Source organism: Corvus hawaiiensis, chromosome 5, assembly GCF_020740725.1.
Source record: "Corvus hawaiiensis isolate bCorHaw1 chromosome 5, bCorHaw1.pri.cur, whole genome shotgun sequence".
Classification (NCBI taxonomy): domain Eukaryota; kingdom Metazoa; phylum Chordata; class Aves; order Passeriformes; family Corvidae; genus Corvus; species Corvus hawaiiensis.
The window spans coordinates 36,733,151-36,755,940 of NC_063217.1; the positions used below are offsets into that span (position 1 = coordinate 36,733,151).

General features: G+C 38.2%; 1 protein-coding gene across 1 annotated transcript; it reads right to left on the reverse strand.

Annotated features, from left to right (window-relative positions):
* Positions 1–16,302: 16,302 nt before the first annotated feature.
* SPCS3 (signal peptidase complex subunit 3) lies at positions 16,303–22,753 on the reverse strand. Its single transcript, XM_048303910.1, has 5 exons — positions 22,530–22,753; positions 20,647–20,720; positions 18,723–18,799; positions 17,202–17,317; positions 16,303–16,748 (listed from the first exon to the last, which is right to left on the reverse strand). The coding sequence occupies exons 1-5, from the start codon at positions 22,670–22,672 to the stop codon at positions 16,616–16,618; spliced, it is 543 nt and encodes a 180-aa protein (XP_048159867.1). The 5' UTR covers positions 22,673–22,753; the 3' UTR covers positions 16,303–16,615.
* Between the last annotated feature and the right edge of the window lie 37 nt (positions 22,754–22,790).

Consider the following 22,790-nt stretch of genomic DNA (forward strand, 5'->3'; position numbering starts at 1 on the left):
CTGTAAAACATTTTCCAAGTATAAAAGCACTGGTTTTACCTCAACGTTCAATATACATATAGAACTGACCCATTAATAGTATTGTATGTACAGAACATGACAACACAAGTGCTTTAACACAGGCTTTCTCATATACCTGCATGTCACATGCTTGCTAAATATGCTGCAACACCTACTTTTAATAAAATGCATCTTGTAAGGAAAGCAACAGTGAAGGAGCATTGTTAAAAAGCCACTCACGCCCTTTTTTAGGATGGAAACATACTTTCTGAACCAGTTGGGGAAGGTTCAGGACCCAAGGCACAAAGTGGAAGAGCAGTGTGAGGCCTAAAGGACAATTTCAGGGTACCCAGCACCCACTCACTGAGAATCCAGCAGGAAGGATGAGTAGCAAACATGACCCCAAGTTGAATTTTGCATAGTAAAATATGCAATTATGTGCAAAGTATATATTTTGCCATAGTTTGCTGTATTTTCTATTTTTATTGATGTGCTAAGTTCTTAAGCAATTACACCAAGAAACATAAGCAAAAAAGTGAGTGAGAACATAAATGGCAAACCAGTAAAGCAATACTGAATAAAACAGGAGTCCCTATAGGCAGGCACCTTGATAACCAACAATGGAAAAAACAAGAACTGGGCGAGTATATATGACATTGGGCAAGGAAAAATCCCCTTAACTTTTTTAATCTCAAACTTTATGCCAAGGCTAATATATGCTTTTATGTAGAAACTGCCCATAGATCTCTCTTTCAAGTGCTTGGGCCCCCTTGAACACAAGCAAATCTTATTCATCTCATTCATGAACACAGCCGTTGTTCTGCACATAGTTCTGGACGCAGCTTCCAGTTGAAACATCTCTAAAACATCATTGACTTTGAACTTGCAGAGGTTTCATCAGCATAAGGAAAAGAAGAGCAATGACAGAATTATTTCTGTTATTTTCTAAAAGTCGGACTATCAAGGGAAAATAACTTCATATAAGAAGGCTAAAAGAATAACATTTGCATACGCAAAGAAAGCTAGAATTTGGCTTTACAGAGGAGATGACTAATTAAGAATGTCTTATAGTTAAAGAACAGTCACCATTTACTTTTTAACCAGAAGACATTCCATTATTTCAAATATGCACGTTGTCACTACAGACTCCTCCTAGTTTCAGATAAAGTAAGTGGCAGACAATATCCTAAGTCTATTCCATAGATTTATCAATCAGAGATTTGTTGCTAAAAAATAATGTAAATTTGGGCACCATAGGAAAACATCACCAATAGAAAGCTTGGGATACTCTTCTGCAAATTGTTGTAAAACACAGTTTGTGTATTTTTTACCTATTTTTCATGCTACCACTATGAAGAAAACACAAATAGATTAAAAATACTTCAGAGGTGAAAAAATGCATGGAAGATTCAGGTCTAGAGAGACAGAGCTGACCTGAGGAACAATTCTTTTCTCCCATTTTGGAATGCTAAGACTTTAAAACCACGAGGGAAAAAAAAAGGGTGGAGGAGGATGGGACCTTATTTCTTATTACCTAAGCAATTAGGTTAAAGATTACAGAAGAACAAGAGAACTTTTGTTTTTAGCTTTTATATGAAAAGCCAAAGCAGCCTTGGTTGCAAGAATTTGCAACACTAATTCACATCTTTCTCATGTCTGGGATAACCTAAGGGCTGCTTAAATTGAACCAAACAATTAAATTAAAACATTACCCTTTGTATACAAACATTTCATCAGCTTTTAAATTGTTTGTAACCACAACTATCTCATTAAATAATCTTTAAGGGACAACTAGGTATCTGGTCCATTACATCAGCAGTGAGTAGTAATTTCTCTTATTTACCTCAAATCAACTTCACTTTGTTACCACACTTGAATAAATATTGTATTTCTTATGATTTTTTTCTTACTGTGAGAGTTGATTTTTTTCAACAGGTATATCTAGCTCCATGGGATATGTTTTGTCAATTTTTGGGCAAAACGAATACATTTAGTTTAAAAAAATATCTTTCTGACACTACCAACTTTTTTTGTGGAAGGGCAAATATTCATCAGTAGTTATTTTCTTACTTACATTCCTGTTTGTAAAAAAAAAAAAAACAAACACCAACAACACAATATATATCAAAAATGCACAAAGCCTTACTTTATTTCAGGTCTTGTAAACCTTTGTATATTTTGAGATATGAAGCATGTCCATTGTTTGGCAAGCAAATGCAACTTTAGTAGCCTCAAAGCTTTTTGGTAATCTCTGACAAACAAGGAACGGGCTGCTGTCAAACATGCATAGATAGAACTTATATGTCCTACCTGCACAAACTGCATTTCCAAGCACCAGGCAAACACTGCCCAGTTTGCTAATACAACACAGCTTATATTTTCACGTACATTGTCAGAAAAACAGGCCTTATTTAGCTCTTTTTGTGATTTCTGTTCCCTTTTGCTAGAAAGCAACTCCAGTATTATCATTCTGTTAACTGTACCTCCCCATTTCGCCTTCTTTCTACCAGCACTGGTAGTTGTCTCCTCTCTGCAAGCAGATTGGACTTCCATGTTTTTCCTACAAAACCTGAATCATAAGCTTCCTAAACTCTCCTTTAGACAATTTAGAAAGTCATTTGGATCAGGACCACTGTCTAATAATGATCATAAATCTATGTACCTGTTTTTTTCAGTTAGGTTTCCAGGAACTCTCATAAAGGACACCTTAGAACAGGTTCCACAGAGCAGAAATGTGTATAAATACAAAAATCTAAGGCAGGCATGGGGAAGAGAGATAGGACAACTCGAAGCCACCCTTGGCCTTCCTGCTGAAGAAGTGGAGACAGCTGTTTACGCAGAGATCAAAACAACTGAGCTGCTAGGTCCTGGTCACTGGAAATTTGTGTGTGTGTGTCTATGCTGGTCTGCCTCCGCTGTCATAGAGCTCTTTGAAAACAAACTAATGAACCATTAAAACTTCCATTGAGGTAAATAATTATCAGCCTTCTTTCACAGATGAGTAAATAAAGACAGTAAATAAATAGCTGGTCTGAAACCACAGAGAAAAGCAGTACTTCCAGAAACAGAGTACTGGTTTCCATGTTTATATATTTCCTTTAAAGAGTTTCCCACTTTACTTTTTGGTTCAGATTACAGATTAACCTATTACTTTTTGTGGCTGTATATTTAGCTCAGTTTCACAGAAAAACCTCACAAGGTTTATCATTCTGTTGAATGATACATATATATCGTACAGTATTACACAGCATAGAGATCCCTGAGCTGGATCCAGAAGAAGCAGCAGGACAAGCACATTGGCACGAAGTAATCTATTGTAGAGTAGAGGGAAGACTCAAAAGGAATTGTTGCTGCAGAGGTCAGTTTTTAGGCCACGGCAGCATCATTCATCTGGTTTGAAATACAATCATCTTACCAATACTGCCTGATACAGGCAATAAATAGCTTCATTAGCAGCTTAACACCTAGTTCTATAATGAAGTTCCATCCCAAATTATTTACACTACAAAAGTACATTGCTGTAGACCACCTTTCATGCTACTTAACTGCATCCACATGTATCAGAGGCTCAACACAGGCTTCAGATCAACTACAGATTAATCTTTCTGAAAAGACAGGCATGGTGAGGAGCACAGAGGAGCTGCTAGGAAAGCTGCTGTGGCAGCAGGCTGGGTTTACACCCTGGACTACTGTGGGAGAACTGAAAACATAGTACTGCTTCTGTAGAGATAAACCAGAAAGGTTTGTACTACAGGTTAAGGAAGAGCAGCACAAAAGAAGGTAGGGTATAAGTGATGCTTTTGAAAAGGAGAAGCTTTATCTTTGAGAAAGAACAACTCTCAGCAGCAAGTTATGGTCAAGCAGAAGATAAAAATAATTTGATTACTTAAATAATTTATCAGTAAAATATGACCAGACAAAAAAGCTTGACAAAAAAAAGCTGTTTGATAAGGATAGCTACAAAATATCACATATGGCACATAGGAATGGAAATGGAAGTACATCATCTTTAAAAATAAACACTAGGTCACACTTGAGGGCAGTACACTTACAAAAAGAAAGCAAACTTTCTTCCTCCCTGTGAAAAATAATAAAATTCAACTTATTTCCATTCCTATTTCATTTGTGTAATGCAGAATTAAGAAAAATTATAGTCATCCTTACTTTCCACATTTGTGTCCCTCTCATAATGAGAATTTCAAATGAAAAAGAGGGAAAGATAGGAAGATATTAATGTTCCTCTTTGGAGGTTGTTGTACCATCTTTTCAAAACAATGATCTACTGAATTGAGTTTTGGTGTTTGCTCAGAGAGTTTGGCACATAGGAACTAGCTATTGGGGTGGGCAGGGAAAAAAAATTTAAAGAAAGAGCCATATCAGAATGATTAAAGCAAAACCTAAAAAACTCAAAAGCATACTAATATGCAGAATTGAAACGTCACAGAAGTTGTCCATATAGCTACTCTTTCAAAGATTATCTCATTTTAGGGACTTCATATATTATTATGGTATGTCTATATAATTGAGGCAAAATTACTCTGTGAAGTCAAATACATTGCATTTCATATTTCACTTCATCTGTCCATGGTTTTTGTTTGTGCTTTTATTATATTGCCCATCCTAACACATTCCAAGGTCTTGAAAAGATTTTCAGTGGACAACCACTACAATATCTGGTAACTTGGTAACATTAATATACTCACAAAAAAAGGGCTTAATATATTTTTTACTGTAAAAATAAAAAGAACACACATACATTTAGAAACAATTCTTCCAGATGACAGTTTAAAGTGTTTGCCAGATGCAGTTAAGGAGCGCTGATAAATTAACATGAAAATGACTGTATATAGTCATATGTATGCTTTCTGTTTAGTGGATTAACAGACAACTTTAGCCTATTAGTGTTCTCTGTGCCATATACACATCAAATCAGCACTAAAAATACAACTTCTGTAATTTTAACTTCAGCTCCCAGATAAACAAGACTCCTTTAACATGACAGCTACAAGCAGTCACAAGAAAATAACTCTTTTCAGCAGTCGTGTAACAGAAGCCATATGCAGAGACACATACCAGCAGCAGATAAAAATCTTACTGTACTGAACTCAATTTCCCCAAGATACAACTTTGCACCACATCAGAACCAGTATTGTTGTTTCTCACATGGTAAAATCATGCATGTATGGCATGTGGCTTCATTTGATCCCAAGTACAGTCACAAAGAAGAGCACTGAGGAAACTCCAGTGGCACGTGCACACTTGCTAGGAATAAAACTTTTACTGAAGAACTCGGAGGGAGTGAAGTTTGAAAACATCACTCCTTCATGGCAAACATGTAAAGTGCATTAAAATTAAGCCATAAAATTCATCAAACCTCTGTAGTTTATCACATTGCTATCCACAGTCCTCTTTTTGTTAGTGTGTTGTTGTTTTATTGATAGTTTTCATATATTGTTACACTGAATTTAACATTTGAAAGACCTAAGACTTTGTACTATTAAACCTTAGTAGTATTTTTTATTATTAAAGACTTTTGAAGTATTAAACATAATCTGCTAAACACTTCAATAAGACAGCTCCAAAGAAGGGAGAATGCCAGATAAAGAAGTCAGCTCTTGGCAGAATTCAGCTCCTGTAAGTCTTCAAAGAAAGGGCAGTCTTTGAAGACAATGGATTGGGCAAGCAGTTTTTAGCATGCCCTTAAACTAAAAAAAGTCCAGATCAAAAGTGGAAGCAGATTGGGCTGTCTCTCTGAAAACAATACTTTGCATGCCATGGTGTTTCTTCAATATAATTTTGACTTGGCTAGAACATTACTTTGGGTTTTCTTTAGCAGACCTTCTTTGAAAGGTGGGAATTGCTAAAGCACAGACTTCAGTTGTGAGTCATTACTATTGTTTCCTTTAAATTTTCTCACCAGCTCATCCTGCATCACTTCCCTTGTTCTCATGAATGAACAACAGTAATGGAAACATACCCATTGGTAAGAAAGACTGAGAAAACTATTGTGATAGATTTTTAAATGTCCTGACTACAAAAAGTTAACATTTCATTCTAGCTGCTGACTTTTAGAGTTGTGGATAGAAATGAAGCCATTTGTTTCCTCATTTAATATGAACTTATTTCAACTTTGGAGCCATGCAACTCCTTAAAAGCAAATAAAATGCATCCATCTTGTGCAACTTTGTTTTATGATCCATTACAGTAAAAAGGAGGGGGGATGTGATTTTAATCTTAAAATAATATGCCATTTGTGTAAAGGCAATGCATCATCAAAGCTTCATTTCCCCATAGCATCTCTGTATTTCAGCACAAGGGAAAAAAATAGAAAGTCCTTCCATACCATGAAATCTTACCTCCTTTCAAGATTAATTGGCACCGGTCTGTTCATACACTAGGAGGTCACTCGACCTCATCTGTTGTGCAATAGCCAGGCACGCTGGGATAACTGAAGGAGACTTCATTTCCCCTCTATAAGTCATTGCACACAAACTTTGTGTTGTGGGCCCTCCGTGTGTTATACCCTTGGAACTCCCTTTGATGCCAGAGGAATTTCTGAGAATGACAAGAGTGGGGTGCTGTCACATCGGGTTCTGCCAAGTGCTGCTTTCCTGCAACAAGTTCCCCCAGTTATTTGCTCTCTCTTAATATTATGACTGAAAGTTAAAAACCAAACAAACCCCGATGAAACAAACAGAAAAAAAACCATGAAAATAAGAGGAACAGTCTCGTTTCACTAAAGATGTGCAAGCTTTAACAAGTCATAGCCTAGACTTAGCGATACTCAGCTACCAAGGAGGACAGCAGATGCCAAGAACTTTCCAGTTGCCTTTTCATGAAGGAGCACTATGGCACAAACTCTGACTGAATGGATACCTGGTGCAATTTCTGTTTCACCATAACTACTGAGGCCTTCAAACACAGTTAACCACAAATATTATAATTTCTCTCCTTTCAAGATTATAAATATATGGGTTTTTAGGAAACAGCCTAGTGATAGTATTATCTAGCTTCTTGTTTGCTGCACTTTTAGCCATGAAAACTGCCTCAAAAACCTGCTTTCTCTCGATGTTAAAAACTTGCTTGTACAGTTTAACAGAAGTCCCCCCGTGCCGTGTGTAACACTGCCATCTAATGACACACTGTAAGGGTGTTTTCTGCTGATAAACTGTTCTCAATCGTTTTTCCCTAACGAAATTTCACTCAGTGTATTAGCTTAGTGTTAATAAAAGATTATTCAAATCATTAATGTGGTTTAATAGGAAATTTTATTATTTTATTGATTTTAGAATATTTCTCACTGTGTTTGCATGATTTTTTCATGATTAGCCCTTCAGCAGTCTGGTTGGTACCTTTTAATATTGCTAATGGAAAAGACCTTTATATTAGGAGGAAGTGGAAGGACTGTTTGCATGGTTTCAGACCTTGCTGTTAGTGGTCTGAATAATCATACGCATTTTTACATTTAAAATTGAGCCTCCTCCTGGTGTGTAAGAGCTGAGAGCCTAAATTAAGCCCGACTTAAGCCAAACATTAATGGACTTGTGCTGAAGATCAGAGACATACACGCACTGTTGGGTCACAGCCTTCTCTCAAGCAGAAGTTCATCCCAGAAGGTCAGATGAACCAGGGTGTCACAGCCTCACCTCACTGCAAATCTCTTGGAACAAGCACAAAATGCTCCAGCACCATCTTGCTAAAGCAATAAATGCTCTAGAGAAACACAGTCAAACCCCAAACTGACAACAACCTTGGCAGGGTCCTTCCCTTCAGCTTTACAAACCCTGTGGTGTGCACCCCAGCCCTGGGGAGATTGCAATGCACTGCCCCTGGCCACTCTCATAACAGGTTTATAGCTAAAGATATGGAAGAAGACACTTCCAGAGAGCCTAGCACAGTTTACACAAAGAATTGGTTGTCAGGGTTAACTTTACCTGCCTGTTAGTGTATTATACCAAACGATCTTTGAAATACTGATACTCTCCAGAAGTTATTCTGTGCCTGTGTCAGCAGGTTTGGATGCCCTGTGTTGTTTTTAGGCTTTGGACATAGACACTGAAGGTGGCCATTTTGTTGAATTTCTTGCAGTTCAAAACTGAGTGAATGAGGTCCAAGTGAGAGGAATGGAAACCCAACCACTGGCAAGAAAGTAATGCTGACCAGCCCAGGCTGCTAAGTCCAGTGATGAGCAGACAGTAATTGATACTCTCTGCCTGAATGAAGGAGCAGTTACATGCTATTCATTCACAGAAAACTGTTGGATCAGTAAGCTCTTCAAAGGTGCTTGTCACCAACTCTTGAGTCAGGGCTTTAAAGGTGGAAGAAGTGTGTGAGATTTTCTTCTAAGTCTCTTAAGTCATCCTCCTTCATATCTTATCTGGGCACTTTCAACCTGGGTAACTTTCAAAGTGGTTTACAAACACTACTGATTCCTATTTATAACAGATAGCATCTTTGTCTTTCCATTTTGTTTTTGATAAAAAATACTTTCCCCGTGCTTGTGCATGAGGGAAAACCCCACAACATTCTGGAAAATGTACGAAAACCCCAGATACATGTAGTACTCCTTCTTTCTTTCTCATATATACAGAATATTTTCTTACAGCAGTTATTTTGGTCTTTTTTTATTTGTAGTGGCTAAAGTTTGTAGGGAGATGATAAAAATGGCTGGTTGTTTCTAATACAGTGGGAACTGCAGAGGCAGCAATTCTCATTTCATGCTCATGCTTTCTGTTGTTTTTAACCATGGCTGCTTTGAGACTCCCGTTGCTGCAGCACTAGCAACTGACTTGTATCTTGTCTCCTTGGGAAGCAGCTGTTCCCACTTAGCAGGGGTAGATGCTCAGAACACAGACATTTACCTTAAAGAACAGGGTCACTGCGGTTATCTGGATAGAAATACCACCCCACTTCAAAGGACAGCTATTCCTGCTCCACTGCCCAAATAGTCACAAAAAATATTTTTGTTTCCTACAGGAAACGTGTAACAGGCAGGTAATAAATGCACTGAAAATTGCCTTAAATATATTCACTACAACAGTGTAGCTTCAGAAAGAAGATGATGTCGCCCAGTCTTGTCATTCCTTACAGCAATCCCTACCCATACTATTCAAAGTTGGAAAATTTGGTTTATATTTTCAATGAATTAGGTTTCAAAGTGCTTGTGAAACAACCAACCATCACTACCTATATATTTTAAAACTCCGCATGGTAGTTTTGTCATCTGCAGCTTCATGTTTGGCCCATGAAAGATTCATAGAGGAGCCAAGAATAACATCCCTGAGTCCTGAGTCTGTCACAGATTTTAACTGTAAAGATTTTTTCATTTGCAACAGATGATGGGCTAAGTCCCAGGGATAAACCAAGCAGCACTCTCTCAAATGCCACCAGACACTTACTGTCTAGAGAAGACAAATGCAAGGATGTCGCTTGTGTACACCTGTACACAATTGACTCATTTTTTTAATCATATAATATATGGCATTCATAAATATGTCAAACATTAAAAAAAAAAGACTGTCACATTAAGCCCACCACTGTCTAAAGCTAAACACTCTGAAAAGTCCTTTAAATCAAAATATCTCAAGTCTAATAGGTAAAAAGCTGCATTATATACCTAAATTTAAAATCCAAATATCTTATACATCCTAGTGTAAAAATGGACACTTCTCAAGTGCCACTGTTTTGTAAAGTGAATGCCTGACATCTGCTGGTAAATACACAAACTGCGTAAGATTGAATTAAACTATCTTTGTGGGTTTTTTTCCTTTGGCTAAGGAAGATTCTTTCGAATATGCAATTTATTCAAATAAAAGATTAAAATTATTACAATCATGACATAATGAGGTTTCAAAATTGAACTGCATCAATATTGCTTTTATTTGTTAGACTCAAGATAGGTTCTTAGAATTTCCTACAAAAATTTCCCTGCAGGAATGATAAAATCTAGTCCTCAAAAAACCAATTTTTCCCCAACCTGATTTTTGTTCACATTATTTTTACTATGCTAAATTAGCAGGGGTAATTTTAGTGCTATTGCACTGCCATTTTGTTTAGATTGAGCATTTTTCAAAAAGCTATTTTTACACCGTTCTGTAATATTTCAGTCATGCTACCAAAAAATATAATTCCTGGTTGAAACAACAGGAACGCCCATTAAAATACAGACTTATAAAAGTCCAGCCTGTGACAAAGGCTACAAAACATGGGGGTTTTTTAAAGGATATTTCTCTAGAAAAAGCAGCAGAGGGCACCACCCCAGAATTGATCAAATGAAGGCTTTCAGTTTTTCACCCTCTCATGTGTTGCACACCTCTTTTTCTAAAATCTGAGGAATTTTTAGTATGAATAATTAAGACTCAATTTTATAATATCCAAGCACCTGCGATTTTTATGATGTACCTTTGTAACACAATGTCTCACTAAAACACAAATCAGAAACTTTGTGCATGAAAGGGCCAGCATATCAGAACTAAAATAATCTTGCTGGAGCACAAGTAGAAAATAGGAAGGAAAGAATATACCCAGAAAAATGGGAAACTGAAATATTGTATGAATTCTTTAATATGGAGGTGGTAAAAAAACCCACGCTTTTTTGGATGAAATTTAGAAGGGGAAAAAACTTCCAAAGTTAACAACAGACCTTTGCTCAAAGTCTGTTTGGATATCAAAGAGCAAAACTTCTCCAGATACAGAAACTGATCCTTCACTCCAAACAAAAAATTTTGTTTGACAAGATTTTCTTCTGTAAAGTAAAAGCTATTGCCTTCATTCATTTTTGGTTTTTCATTTTTCCTCTCTGCCAACAAAAACAATCAAGTATAATTAAAAACTGGTAGAGTTTCTCTTAAATCCCTATATCATAACATGCATTTCTGGTGTTGAGCAACATAAAAACTATACTTTGTTACTATACCACCAAAAAGAGAGCATTAAAGAATTACTATTAATTTAATGGCAAATGTACATCAGTTTCCTGAATGCAAAACATCTGCAATTCTCTTTGACAGAAGGTAAACAAGAAATACAAAAAAAAAAAAGAGAGCCAAAAAAAGACAAAAATGAATTAAAATCAGAGCCATCAGAAAAACATCACTTTGGATCCAGGAAAACAAGTCATTTACACCTTGTATAGCTCCTCAGGGGAAAGTGTTACATTGGTGTTGCACCCTATAGAAGTGTCCAGATAAACCTCAGTGTTTGATGCTAGTTCCTCTGAAATATAAGCAGCACTGAAATAAAAATTGCTGAAGTTCCCTGGTGCTGACCAGTTCTTGAAGGATTACACTGAACAACAGATACAACAGGTACACACATACAGCATACATATTTATTGGTTCTCCCTGAAAGGATAACAGTTTGTTATGTAAAGTACAAACAGAAGTTCCCCGTTATTTTTTTTCTTTAATACTAAAATTAAGAATTTCACATTAGTGGGAAAACTCTCATCCTGGGATCCAGAGAGCATTAAAAAAAGATAAATGACTAGTGAACTCATGACATTACTATTATGCCAAGTATCCAGAAAAAAAACCCAAACCCAGACTCACCTTAGAATCTGAGACACCCACTGGCTTTGATGAGTATCGGTGGGTTCCTACAGAGTTATCTCACTTTGAGGAGTGGCCTACTGTCCATGCTGAGGATGCCAGCATGTGCTTTACAAATTCCTGATTAATAACTTACTAAAGTGGGGGACAGGGAAAAATGATAGTCACCTAACCAAAGACTCTTCCTATACCCTCTTAAGTCAAAAAAAGTTTTATTAACTTTGAAAAAACAAGTCCTAAGGAGATACTCCTTTTTAGGAGAGACACTGAACAATACAGAGAGGTGACAACTAGGCAAAGTTCACTGCTCATGTGGATCCAAAACCTAGTTCTCCCAAAGGACTCCCCAGTTAAGGGTTCTCAATTATCCCTTCTAGCTACCAACCACCTGTGCAGCCAGCTGGAGGAACCTGTGGTGGGTTTATCACATGCCACACAGGCAATTCTAGTTATCTCAGGGTACTATTTTGAAGATTGTTGCTTGCAAAAGCACTCCCAGTATGGTTTAAGAATGCCAGGATCTTTCTGGAACTAAATGTGTATTTTTCTTGTAAAGCATGTGGAAATCATTGCATTGCAACTGCAAAACACATGATGGCTGCTGTTAACAAAGTTAGTGGTATAATACAAACATGTCTTCAAATTACAGAAATCCTTGCTCACTGTCATGGTCCTCTAGTGCTGGAAATATGTGTGTTCTCTCTAATCAATTTCTACCAGTTTTATCATTTTAAAGAGTGCCAGATATTTCTTCAGATTTTACATGGGCACTATTAAGGAGCACAAGGGAATACAGCTGGGAAGCAGAGGAAAATTCCAGGTGACTTTGTTGTCCATGATTAGCCCTGAGGGGTTTTTTTTCCACTTTATTTTCTAAATAGTTTATTCACAGAGGATTTAGAATTTCATTATTAGACCATTAATATTGGAAAAAACCAGTTGTGTTGAAGCTTGGAGTAAACAGGGGGAGGGGTACTGAGAGGGAGAGTGGGGGAAGAGAAGGGGGAGAGGGTGGAGAGAGATGGAGAGGAGAATTTTGGCCATGCAAATGATTAGAGGGATGGCTGAGAGAATTGGGCTGCTCAGCCTGGAGAAGAGAAGGCTCCAGAGAGACCTAATTGAGGTCTTCCAGCACCTGAAGGGGCCCTAAAGAAAAATGGGCATTAACATTTTAGCACAGCTTGTTGAGATAGGACAAGGGATAATGGTTTTAAACTGAAGAAGGGTGAATCGTTATTGGATATAAGGAAGAAGTTTTTTACAATGAGGGTGGTAAAACACTGAACATGTTGCCCAGAGGTGTTAGATGCCCCATTCCTGGGAACATTCAAGGTCAGGATGGATGAGGCTCTGAGCAGCCTGATCTGGTTGGAGGTGCCCCTGCTCATTGTAGAGGGGTTGGACTAGATGGCCTCTAAAGGTCCTTTCCAACCCCAACTATTCTATGACCATGCTTATTACTGAATCCTCACTACTAAATCTTCAGCCCATCATCTTCAATAAGGTGCCAGTTTGAAAAAATGGTCCAAGGGAAGTGGTGGAGAGCAACAGAAAAAGATCCAGGAACCATTTGGCTTGTTCAAGCTAAGCTTTGCATTTTTTTGCTTAATAAAAATATGCCTAACTACTGCAGTGTGAGCATTTACCAATAGGTGTAGAATGGGACTTTTCAGGCTAAACAATATAACAGGCTAAACAAGCCTGTTGGCTTGTTTGTTTGAATGAACAGTTTAAAATGATTTTAAAAGTTTTTAACTGTTTTAATGGAAAAAAAAATTCCAAAATAAAGCAGCCAAACCAACCAGAAAACCTTTTCCTAAAGTCTGACAAAGTTATTTTGCATGTATTTTCTGACACAAATTTGGAGTAAGATGGCTTCTCCAGTATCTGAATTTTCAGCCTTAATAACTTCCATTTTGCAGAACTGTTCTGCAAAATCCATCATCCTGAAGCAATTTTCAGAACATTTTTAACAGTTGGAATCCAAAAATTATGCAGGAACTCTATTTAAATCTTGCTAGTAAGCAATAAACAACTAATAGAAGTCATTTATTTTCTCAATGTCTATTTTCAATATCTGTAGCATTAACCCATAAATAAGACTGCATGCTCAGGGGAGCGGAGTTCTAAATACAGATTTTTCAAAGCTATTTTGCCTTTCCTACACAGAGCTGTCAGTTGTAGTGCTGTATGATTTTCATGGCAAATAGAAACCATAATAATAGAAATACGGTTACTTTCACAATTTCCATTTTTCAGTCCTTACACAAGAACTCCTGTCTCCAGAACCTCACTTAAAAATTACTATCTGAAATGTCTTTTAAGTGTTTTCAGTTCAGCCTCTTCCCATTAAGTAAATCACTTGCCAGGGAATACCTCGTTTGTACACACCACTACATAAACCAGCATTTAGTTAGCAATACAGCTAAGAGAACAATCAGCTACCAGCAATACTAGTACTCCATGAGATGTGCAAGACAAGAGGAAGTAAATGCCATTAGTCTCCGTAAAAGCATTATTTTTATAAATGGTTTGAGAATTGTCACAACAAAATACAGTAGCCATTTTACTTTTTGAAAGGCTTTTTACTTTTTTTCAGAGATCAATTGAGGAATTTGCCTCCTTAAACCCTAAACCAACACCCTGTCTCAGTGGCTCAGGAGCAAAACCCAAGCTATTATCTATGCTGGTCTTTTCCTCAGGATAAAAACAAGTTCTTCTGTCCAAGAACTTGAACTCCATGATGGTTTCTTCTGTATCCCTGTAAAATGCTTACCTCAAGCATAATTTCTCTTCACAGGGAAAGGCCAGTAAAGCATCAAACATGACATGAAAGCTACAGTTTCAGTGTCTGGAAATTCTGCTACAGTCAGCTGGGAGGAATATACTATTTTGGAGGAAAGAAAGTAGCTTTCTCCCTGATGGTTTTTGACAGTGGATCCTTGTCTTTGTAGTTAAAGCTTCTCTTTAATAGGCAGGCACTATATTCATTGGAAGAGTACTGCCAAAGGAATGCAGGGAAGTGGTTGAATGCCAAGCCACAAGAAATGCTTCAGTAAACAATTCAAGAATATAATTTATGAATAAACCATCCACTTATTTGGCAATTACCAAAACAAATCCACAACTTTGCCCAATTATCTCTAAAAATATTTTGTTTTCCCTCTGTATGACAGTTTTAAGTTCTCTGTAACAGTTTTTAGAGCCATATATACATTTGATATCTAAGCACAGCAAAAACAGTATGTGTTTCTGTCTGCTGATTATACTACTCTGTGGAGAACAGCACAAGTTCAGAGAACTGAAATTCATGCAAATAAATGAATACAAATGACAAATTGTCCTAAAATATTAATGTGAAAATTTTTTTTTTAGTTTTCACACTTAAAACAAAATTTTGTTTGTAAAGACAATGCACTTTTTGGGAATTTTTTTCAAGACATTTTTGATTAATACACCAACACAAAGAACGTACTAAATAGTCACTTAGAAATAATTCACAAATATTAAAGGTCCCTTTTTAAAAGCAAGTTAGTTCCCTCAAAATCCATCAGCTCTTAGGTGAACTCAAAACAAAGGGGGACACTCTGCTCCAATCCTTTATATCTCTTATTTTGCAAGGTTTTTCACACTGCAGTTCTCATCATTTTTCCTGTTACTTTTTTCTGATTTACAGTATTAAAACCTGAGTTTTAGTTTCCTCTTTTTCCAAGTCCCCAGTACATTCAGAACATTCCCTGTCTGGCAATAAATTCCCTTGTCATGCTTTGTTTGAAGATACACATGTACCTTAAGGACTGTGCCAGGAAGGCGATAGCAGTGCATGCTCTTCCCCTGGATATACGATGACCCAAAGGCACCAGCTGACCACTATAACCCCTCATTATTGCCAAGAGGCCATCCTGAGACCCTGCTCATTCTGTCCTCCCAACCCCGACAGCACTGACAGCTGCAGCTGAGGGAAGGAGCACACACAGGGGGGTATGCAGCCACAGAGAGGTCACTTGTTTGGCAGGGGTGTTGACTGAAGCTGCTACATGCTGCTTGCTACCTTTCCTGGTTGATGTAACTCAACAAGACTTGAAGGTAGACTCATTGACAGTCAAGTTGGTAAATCTGCCTCAATTACTCTATCTTACCATGGGGAAATCCTCTGCTTTGGAAAGGTTTACCCAGAGTGTTTAGGGCAACATCTATCCCATTCCTGGCTATGGAAGGTTCCCCCTCATATTAGTTGTCAGCCCCTTCTGGAACAAGCACGTTCATTCTTTATGATGAACAGATCCCAATAAAAATCTAGAGATTCCTTTTCAGAAAGCCTTTCTTTACCTTAAGCTTTTACTTTTCTTACTGACTTAGCCTTGTCTTATGCTTAAAATCTTAAGACTCATACTGAATAGATTTCTTTCTATTCTTCCAGTTTGCTGCATTGTAAGCAGTTATTAAAATGATTTGTAATACAAAAGCAGGTGTGGGCTACATCAGTGGCACTCAAAACAAGATCTGAGGCTGACTGACAGATAATGAACTATCAGTTTTCCAAGTAGCAGCTGGCAGTCCTGGAAAGTACTAAGCTTACCCTACTGTAACATACTGCACATGGATTTAAAAAAATGCCCTAAAATGGAACAGCCATTTCTTTCAGGCACTCCCAGAAACCAAGTCCAGAAGGTGTATTTGAGTTCTACACATATTCTATACACATTAAACAACTATCACAATACTTAAAAAGCCCAAACACAGGAAGACCATCTTCTGGTTTAAAAATATTTATTTAAAAGAAAAGGAGATCTATACTCAGATGGCCAGGAAAAAAAAATCCTCAGTTTTCCCCCCTCAAAACCATTACTCTGCAATTTGCCTTTCCCTTAAGTTTCAGCTTCAATGTTTTATTTAAAAAAAAAAAAAACACCCTGAATTTTCATTTCCTTTTCCTATGCTACTAGCCTGAGGAAATTAAGTTCCTTTCAGTGAAAAGTTGCATGGGATGCAAGAAGAAACTGCAATAAAATGTATCCACAATATACAAGTATAAAAATATTTTGCTTATGATTCAGTACTATAATTTAATAACTTTTTGTTGTTTCATAGGTATCTGGGAAAGGTACAGACACATGTCCTGATCCTGTTACAAGAGGTAGAATGCCAGCATTTGGTACAACATTCCAGGAGAGAGTCAAGGTGATATTCCTGTTTCCCCTGCAAAAGCAACAAAGACTATCAGCAGAAATACTCAAGTCAACCAATTTAATTAACAGTTACTAGTATTAAATACATTAGGATACAGATTGCTTTCCTGGTCCAGAAACAATAAACTCTTTAATTTTATGTAGTTACTGCCTACTTTTTTTTTTTTACTTAACTCCTTTGGAGTTGAGTGTGTCACAGAACCAATTCTACAGACTGAAGGCAGAAACCCAGAAGCCTGTCACTCAAAACAGCAGTGCATCTTCTAGTGTACAGAATAGATAGGATATCTTGTATCCCAAGGCCATCTTCTAACAATCAAACTACAAAGATGCAACAGAGATAACAGAGTATCAGATAGAATATAGGTACCTTACCACACCAATGAACATACCTATTAAATGCAAAGTATGCAAGTAAATCAAGATACCATGAATAACAGTAATGAAACAGGTATTTACTTACTTGAGACCATTTCCATCATCAAAGAAAAAGTACTTTGACTTCATGTCTTTTAAGGACAGCCTTGGGTTATCTCCTCTCAACATGATCTTGTCCCAAAGGACCACCTGATTTAGGGCCTAAAACCACAATTGTAATTAAAGGTACAGTACGAGATCACATTCAGACACTGGACTTCCACTGCACTATTCATCTAAAAGCCCTGAAGTACATGCTTGCAATCCATAACTAATTTAACAAAATAATGCTGCACAGTGGGGTAATGTAGTACTACTACACAGTGAAGTGTCACACAGAATAAATGGAAACAACAAGGGACATCTTAAAACACAAAAGCCATTTAAAAAAAAGTCATATGCTTTAGAAGACTTACAAAGCATAGTGGGGTTTCTTTCTGAGTTCCAAAGGTAAGTCACTTTTATAGCAGTATTTAGACTTTGTTTCAAACAAAGGACCTAAATTGAGCTATCATGACTCTGCTTATGTATTTAACATTTTTCCAACTTTAGTGAAAATCTCTACTTGAATTGAAAGCATAATCCCAAAAAAATTATCAACAATTGAAAAAGTAAGATCCCAAGATCTCGTGTCACCAAAACTTTATACTGTTCTTTTACGTAGATGCTGAACAGTCTTGTTTCGTACTTTATAGAACAACTTCGAAAAATACTTCTCAGTATTTGTGAGAAATAGTGATTTATGTGGAAAAAAAAATCTAAAATATGAAATAATACAATAAAAATCTCAGAAACCCTAAAAACTATTCTAGCAAAAACACAATATCCAGCATCTTGTTTAATACAACAAAAACCAAGAAAACAAAAAAAGGATAGTTTTGTACAGAAAGTTAAGAAAACCCCCAAGCTTTCACTCTATCTTTGCAATGCGACCACAGCAGCTTTAACTAGAATTCAGTGGTACCATGGCAGCATGGTGCTTCATTAAAATAATTTTTTTAAAGGCTGTTCCACATAGCTTCTATCAGATCAGTAAAACGGGTGTTCAGCTATCCAAAGGGAAGTATCAGTAACAGCCAATTTAAAGGAGCAAAGCCAATTATTTTGAGAAGTATGACAAGGTAATGTAAATGAATTATGGGGCTAGAGTAACTGGTAGGACAACCACTTCTGTGATCTATGAATAAAAGACACACCACACCAGGCCAGCTGAGAACCCACTCTCTCTTGTTTCTTACAGCAGTCAACTGTAGAAAGTTAGAAAAAAAAGGTAAAATGAACAAAAAAGATGAAAAAACTCACAGTATACTATTGCAAGTATACTGCAACACAAGGCATATGTTCTTTTTCTCCCATTCTACTGGGCATATTTCAAGATAGGTTTCATGACAGTGAATTTCCCAACCTGCAGTTAAACTGTCAAGAAAATAATCATGAAGGACAGTACAAACAGCCCAGGCTAGTAGGAAATGGTGGTGGCCTTAACTCTTCTCAGAACTACATAATGTTTAAAAATAGCTGCAGTACTAAAATGGCTAATCGCTTCAAACTTCTTTTTCATACTTACGTTGTTTTTCGTTGAATATTCTGCAGACAAATATAGAAACAATTGTTTAACATTCCAGTCAAATATACTCTGCAGATGTATGCAAGTTAAGAAAAATACCATATTGTACTTACATAACCTTGTTTTATTTTTATTAGATCTAAGTAGTCTATAACCATTACAGTGAGTTCTTACCTTTCAACATATCTCATCTCACTTCCAGCAGTTTGAACACATATCTTAATCATATTGAATGACAGGTTTTCAGGTGGGTTTTTCTTTTTACTATTTATGAAATCTAGCAGCTATTTCTCCTCCAATGATTTAAGAGTTCTATATTTGACACTGCAAGCTAGTAACCAGAATCCTTTGCTAGACAACCTATTATAAAACCTTAGACATAACAGGCACGACAGAATTCTTCCATAAATATCCTCAAGGCAATTTTTTATACTATCAGAGAACCCTCACATGCAACTGTGGATCAAAATACAATAATGTTAAACAATATATAAATACAAAATTGGAGGAGTGTAGGGAATCCAAATTCTGGTCGTTAGGACAGTACATGTACTTGTATTTCTTTACCAGTTTTGAACAAAAAACCCTACCACACAGTTGTATTTTACAGCTCTAAATATGGCAAGCTTTATTTATGCCAGGCATGAGAGATTTAGTCAGACTCTTTACAAAAAAAAAAAAAAAGATTGTTACTAGCAGAAGCCATTAAAACAGGGAATCTTTACACCCACATATTGCAGACTAATCCTTGTACAAGAACATTTCTTTTAGAGGTCCTGTCCTGCCTTGCTCTGCTTTCCTCTATACACCATGTGTACAAGTCTATGCATCTGCTTTAGAACTTCACTCTCTGATTTTAATATGTATAAGCATTTCAGAGGTAAAACTTAAGACTTAGGAGTTTACCTCTCCTGCTTCCAGTCGATAAAAAAAAAAATCCTCTTATTCCTGTGCAGGCAGACCTGCAAAAATCTGATTAGCCTGTTTATCCAGCATTTGTATCAAAAGTTGTATTTTGTGTGGTCTGCTCACACAACATAGTGTCCCTCAAAGCAGTGAAACCAAAACACAGGGGTAAATAGTGTCTTGCCTAACAGTGACAAAAACCAGCAGACAGGGAAAAATCCCAGGATCCTCAGACCAGCTGCAAAACAAGGTTTAGTGTAAACACCTGAACGTGCACTGCCTATTCTTTGGTACTGACTTCTGCAGAAGACGTCTTCTGACAACCTAAATCCAGACTAGCAGGGAAGCAAGGAAATACAAAAGAAAAACTGCAAAACTGGAACAGCAATTGAGAAAGAGGCCAAAAAACAACATGATAAATTTTTTAGTAAATCATATGCTTCCCAATGAATTTCATACTATTCAATACTAAAGATTACAGTGTTTAACACCTAAACAAGTAAGGGATTACAATGTCTTTTTATTTTTAGAAGAAGACAGGTACTTCTGTGCACCTGTTACACAGTCAGAACCTTGACATCCTCACAACAAAACGAGTTTGAAAGGTGTAGTTTCTAGACTGGGTATGACATTCAAAACAGTACACTATATAAAACCTACCATCAATTCACTCCTCAAACCACTGACACAAACTTCACTTTAAAGTAATAATGTCTAGATGTTAAACTGCATTCCCCATCATTAGATACAGTGCACTTCACAACAGAGCCTGATTTTAAAAACAGACATTAAAAAGAGAGAACTTGTCACCTACTAGAGACCAAACAGCTGGTTTAAATTCTATTCCACTGCCACAGCTATGCAAAATACTATTTTTAGCTGCTTTAAATTTTTATTTTAAGACAAATTGCTAGTTTCTCCAAGTCCTGAATATCTGAAGATTACAAGGTAACAAAAATAGACATTAAAGTGTTCTTATTCCTAAAAGTTTGCAAACCATTTTTTCCGTTAAGGATATCTGCAGTAATGTCAAATGTGACAAATCCCAGGTCACTTCGTTCTCTGGGTCCAGTGAAATCTTCTACATTTTTTCTAAGACAAAACAAAACACAATGCAAGATTATCCTTTCTCATTATTTGTCTCTTACACACTACATGAATTATGATTCTTATTAGATATTTCCCTCATCTGTTTTCTGTATCTGCTTGACTCTGCATGGAACAAATCTTTTATGAATTATGAGCTTCATAGGCCTATTTAGTCCAGTTGGGAAATTAGCCGTTTAAAACATCATTTCATTAAAACCAACTTTAGTAATCTCAAATAAAAAAAATAAAGTTTACAAGTGAAGAAAGCACTTTTGGAGACAGAAGTTAAGAAAAACACTGCCAAATCTTCCCAATTTAAGCCTTGGTATGAATCTCCATCCCTTTGCAAAAAGCAGTATCTTTTTAAGTGGTAAACCTTATCAACACCTCTTAACCACTGTCAGTCTGGTGGAGTAGCAGGCCTTAAGCTTGGGGTCTCCAGAACTTCTGAGACATTCAAGAGAAGCATCTTAGGTGTAACATCTCCCAGTAATACCAGATCTGTGCATCACAGAACAGACCGGCAGTACACATTTAACCCAAATTAGGCATTAGTATGCTGCCTCATATATGCTGAGCTCACCATAACACTCAAAAATATGCTTTTATGCCAATGTTATGCTTTTGCAATCCTCAGTGTAGCATAAATATGGGGCTTCTTTTCCTGTGGCATTAAACCAGTCTGAAAGGTGATGGCAGTCCCTTTATTTGCATTCATCTTTCCTTTCAAGTCCTGCTATTAGGCATCCACTGGTGCCACTTATTTTGGGATGGTTCCAAAGCTCCACAGAATCATCACCAAATCACAGAATGGCCTGGGTTGGAAGCGATCTTAAAGATCATTAAGTTCCAACCTCCCTGACCATGGACGGGGACACCTTTCACTTGACCAAGTTGCGCAGAGCTCCATCCAGCCTGGCACTAAATACTTTCAGAAATGGGCTGCTTTAGCTCACTAATCTGGGTCAAAACCAACCAAACAATAAAACATGAACCGAGCTCAGTCAAGTGTCCTATGAGCCAGATTCCCCTGTGGAGTTCTGGTAAAGAACCACGTGGCAAAAACGGGAGCAGAGACCTCTACTCTTAGGTGGCTGTAACAGCTGCTCAAATGCTTGTGAAACTACCGTCCTCCACATCACGCATACTTAACTTAATGGAAGTTTTCTGTAACTATGTTCCAATTCAGAGAAAAAAACCCCACCCCAAACCAACTCCAAAACTGGGAAAAAACGGTCCCCCACCACAAGTTTGCATCAGTACATTTTATTTGTACACAACACGTTCTGACGTGGTATTACGTCCTACACCTGGCGCATTTCGCAAAGGGGAAGCCATCCCAATCACTCTGCTGCCACAGAAAAGAAAGGATGCTAGGTTATCAATGGAGGCACCCAACCGAACTACTTCTTAAAAGAAAAATGTACTACGACCGGATAGGATAAACCCCATGTTCCTGTAGGTCCCTGCCTCCCAAAACTGCCGGCCGGCAGCAGCTGGCTCGCCCCCGCGGGAGGTGCCGGGTGCGAGCGGCCGGCCCGGCCCCTGAGCGCGCCGCCCCGGCTCCCGCCCGGCCGCGCCGTCGTGGGGCTCCCCCATTGGCCCGGCCGGGAGCGCAGGAGGCCGAGCCCGAGCGGCCGCGCGAGGAGCCGGGGAGCGCCCGCCCCTGCCGGGCGCCAGCGTCCCCTCACCCGCCCCGGCCCTTCCTCTCGGCTCCCGAGCCCTTCCGCTCCCCAGCGGGCAGCAGCAGCCGCCGCCCGGCCTGGCCCGGCCCTCCCCCGCCACTCCCTTCCCTCTCCCCGCCGCACTCACAGCGTGACCCGGGAGACGGCGATGCGGACGGGCACACTGCGCTCCTTGAAGGCGGTGGTGATGAAGCAGCCGAAGGTGAGCGCCGCCATCACGCTCAGCGAGAAGGCGAAGAGCGAGTTGGCCCGGGACAGCACCGTGTTCATCTCCCCGCTGGGCCCGGCCGGGCTGCGGCCGCTGCTCGGGCGGGGCGGGCGCGCGGACGCGGCAGGAAGCGGGCGGCGGCGGGGAAGGGGCGCGCGCGCGACCGCCGGGGGGGCGTGG

Coding starts and splice junctions, on each gene's coding strand:
- SPCS3 (XM_048303910.1), bottom strand. CDS start 22,672: ATGAACACGGTGCTGTCCCGGGCCAACTCGCTCTTCGCCTTCTCGCTG. Junction 20,721..22,529: donor GCCGTCTCCCGGGTCACGCT/GTGAGTGCGGCG, acceptor GTTTTGTCTTAG/AAAAAATGTAGAAGATTTCA. Junction 18,800..20,646: donor CACATTTGACATTACTGCAG/ATATCCTTAACG, acceptor TAACTTGCATAC/ATCTGCAGAGTATATTTGAC.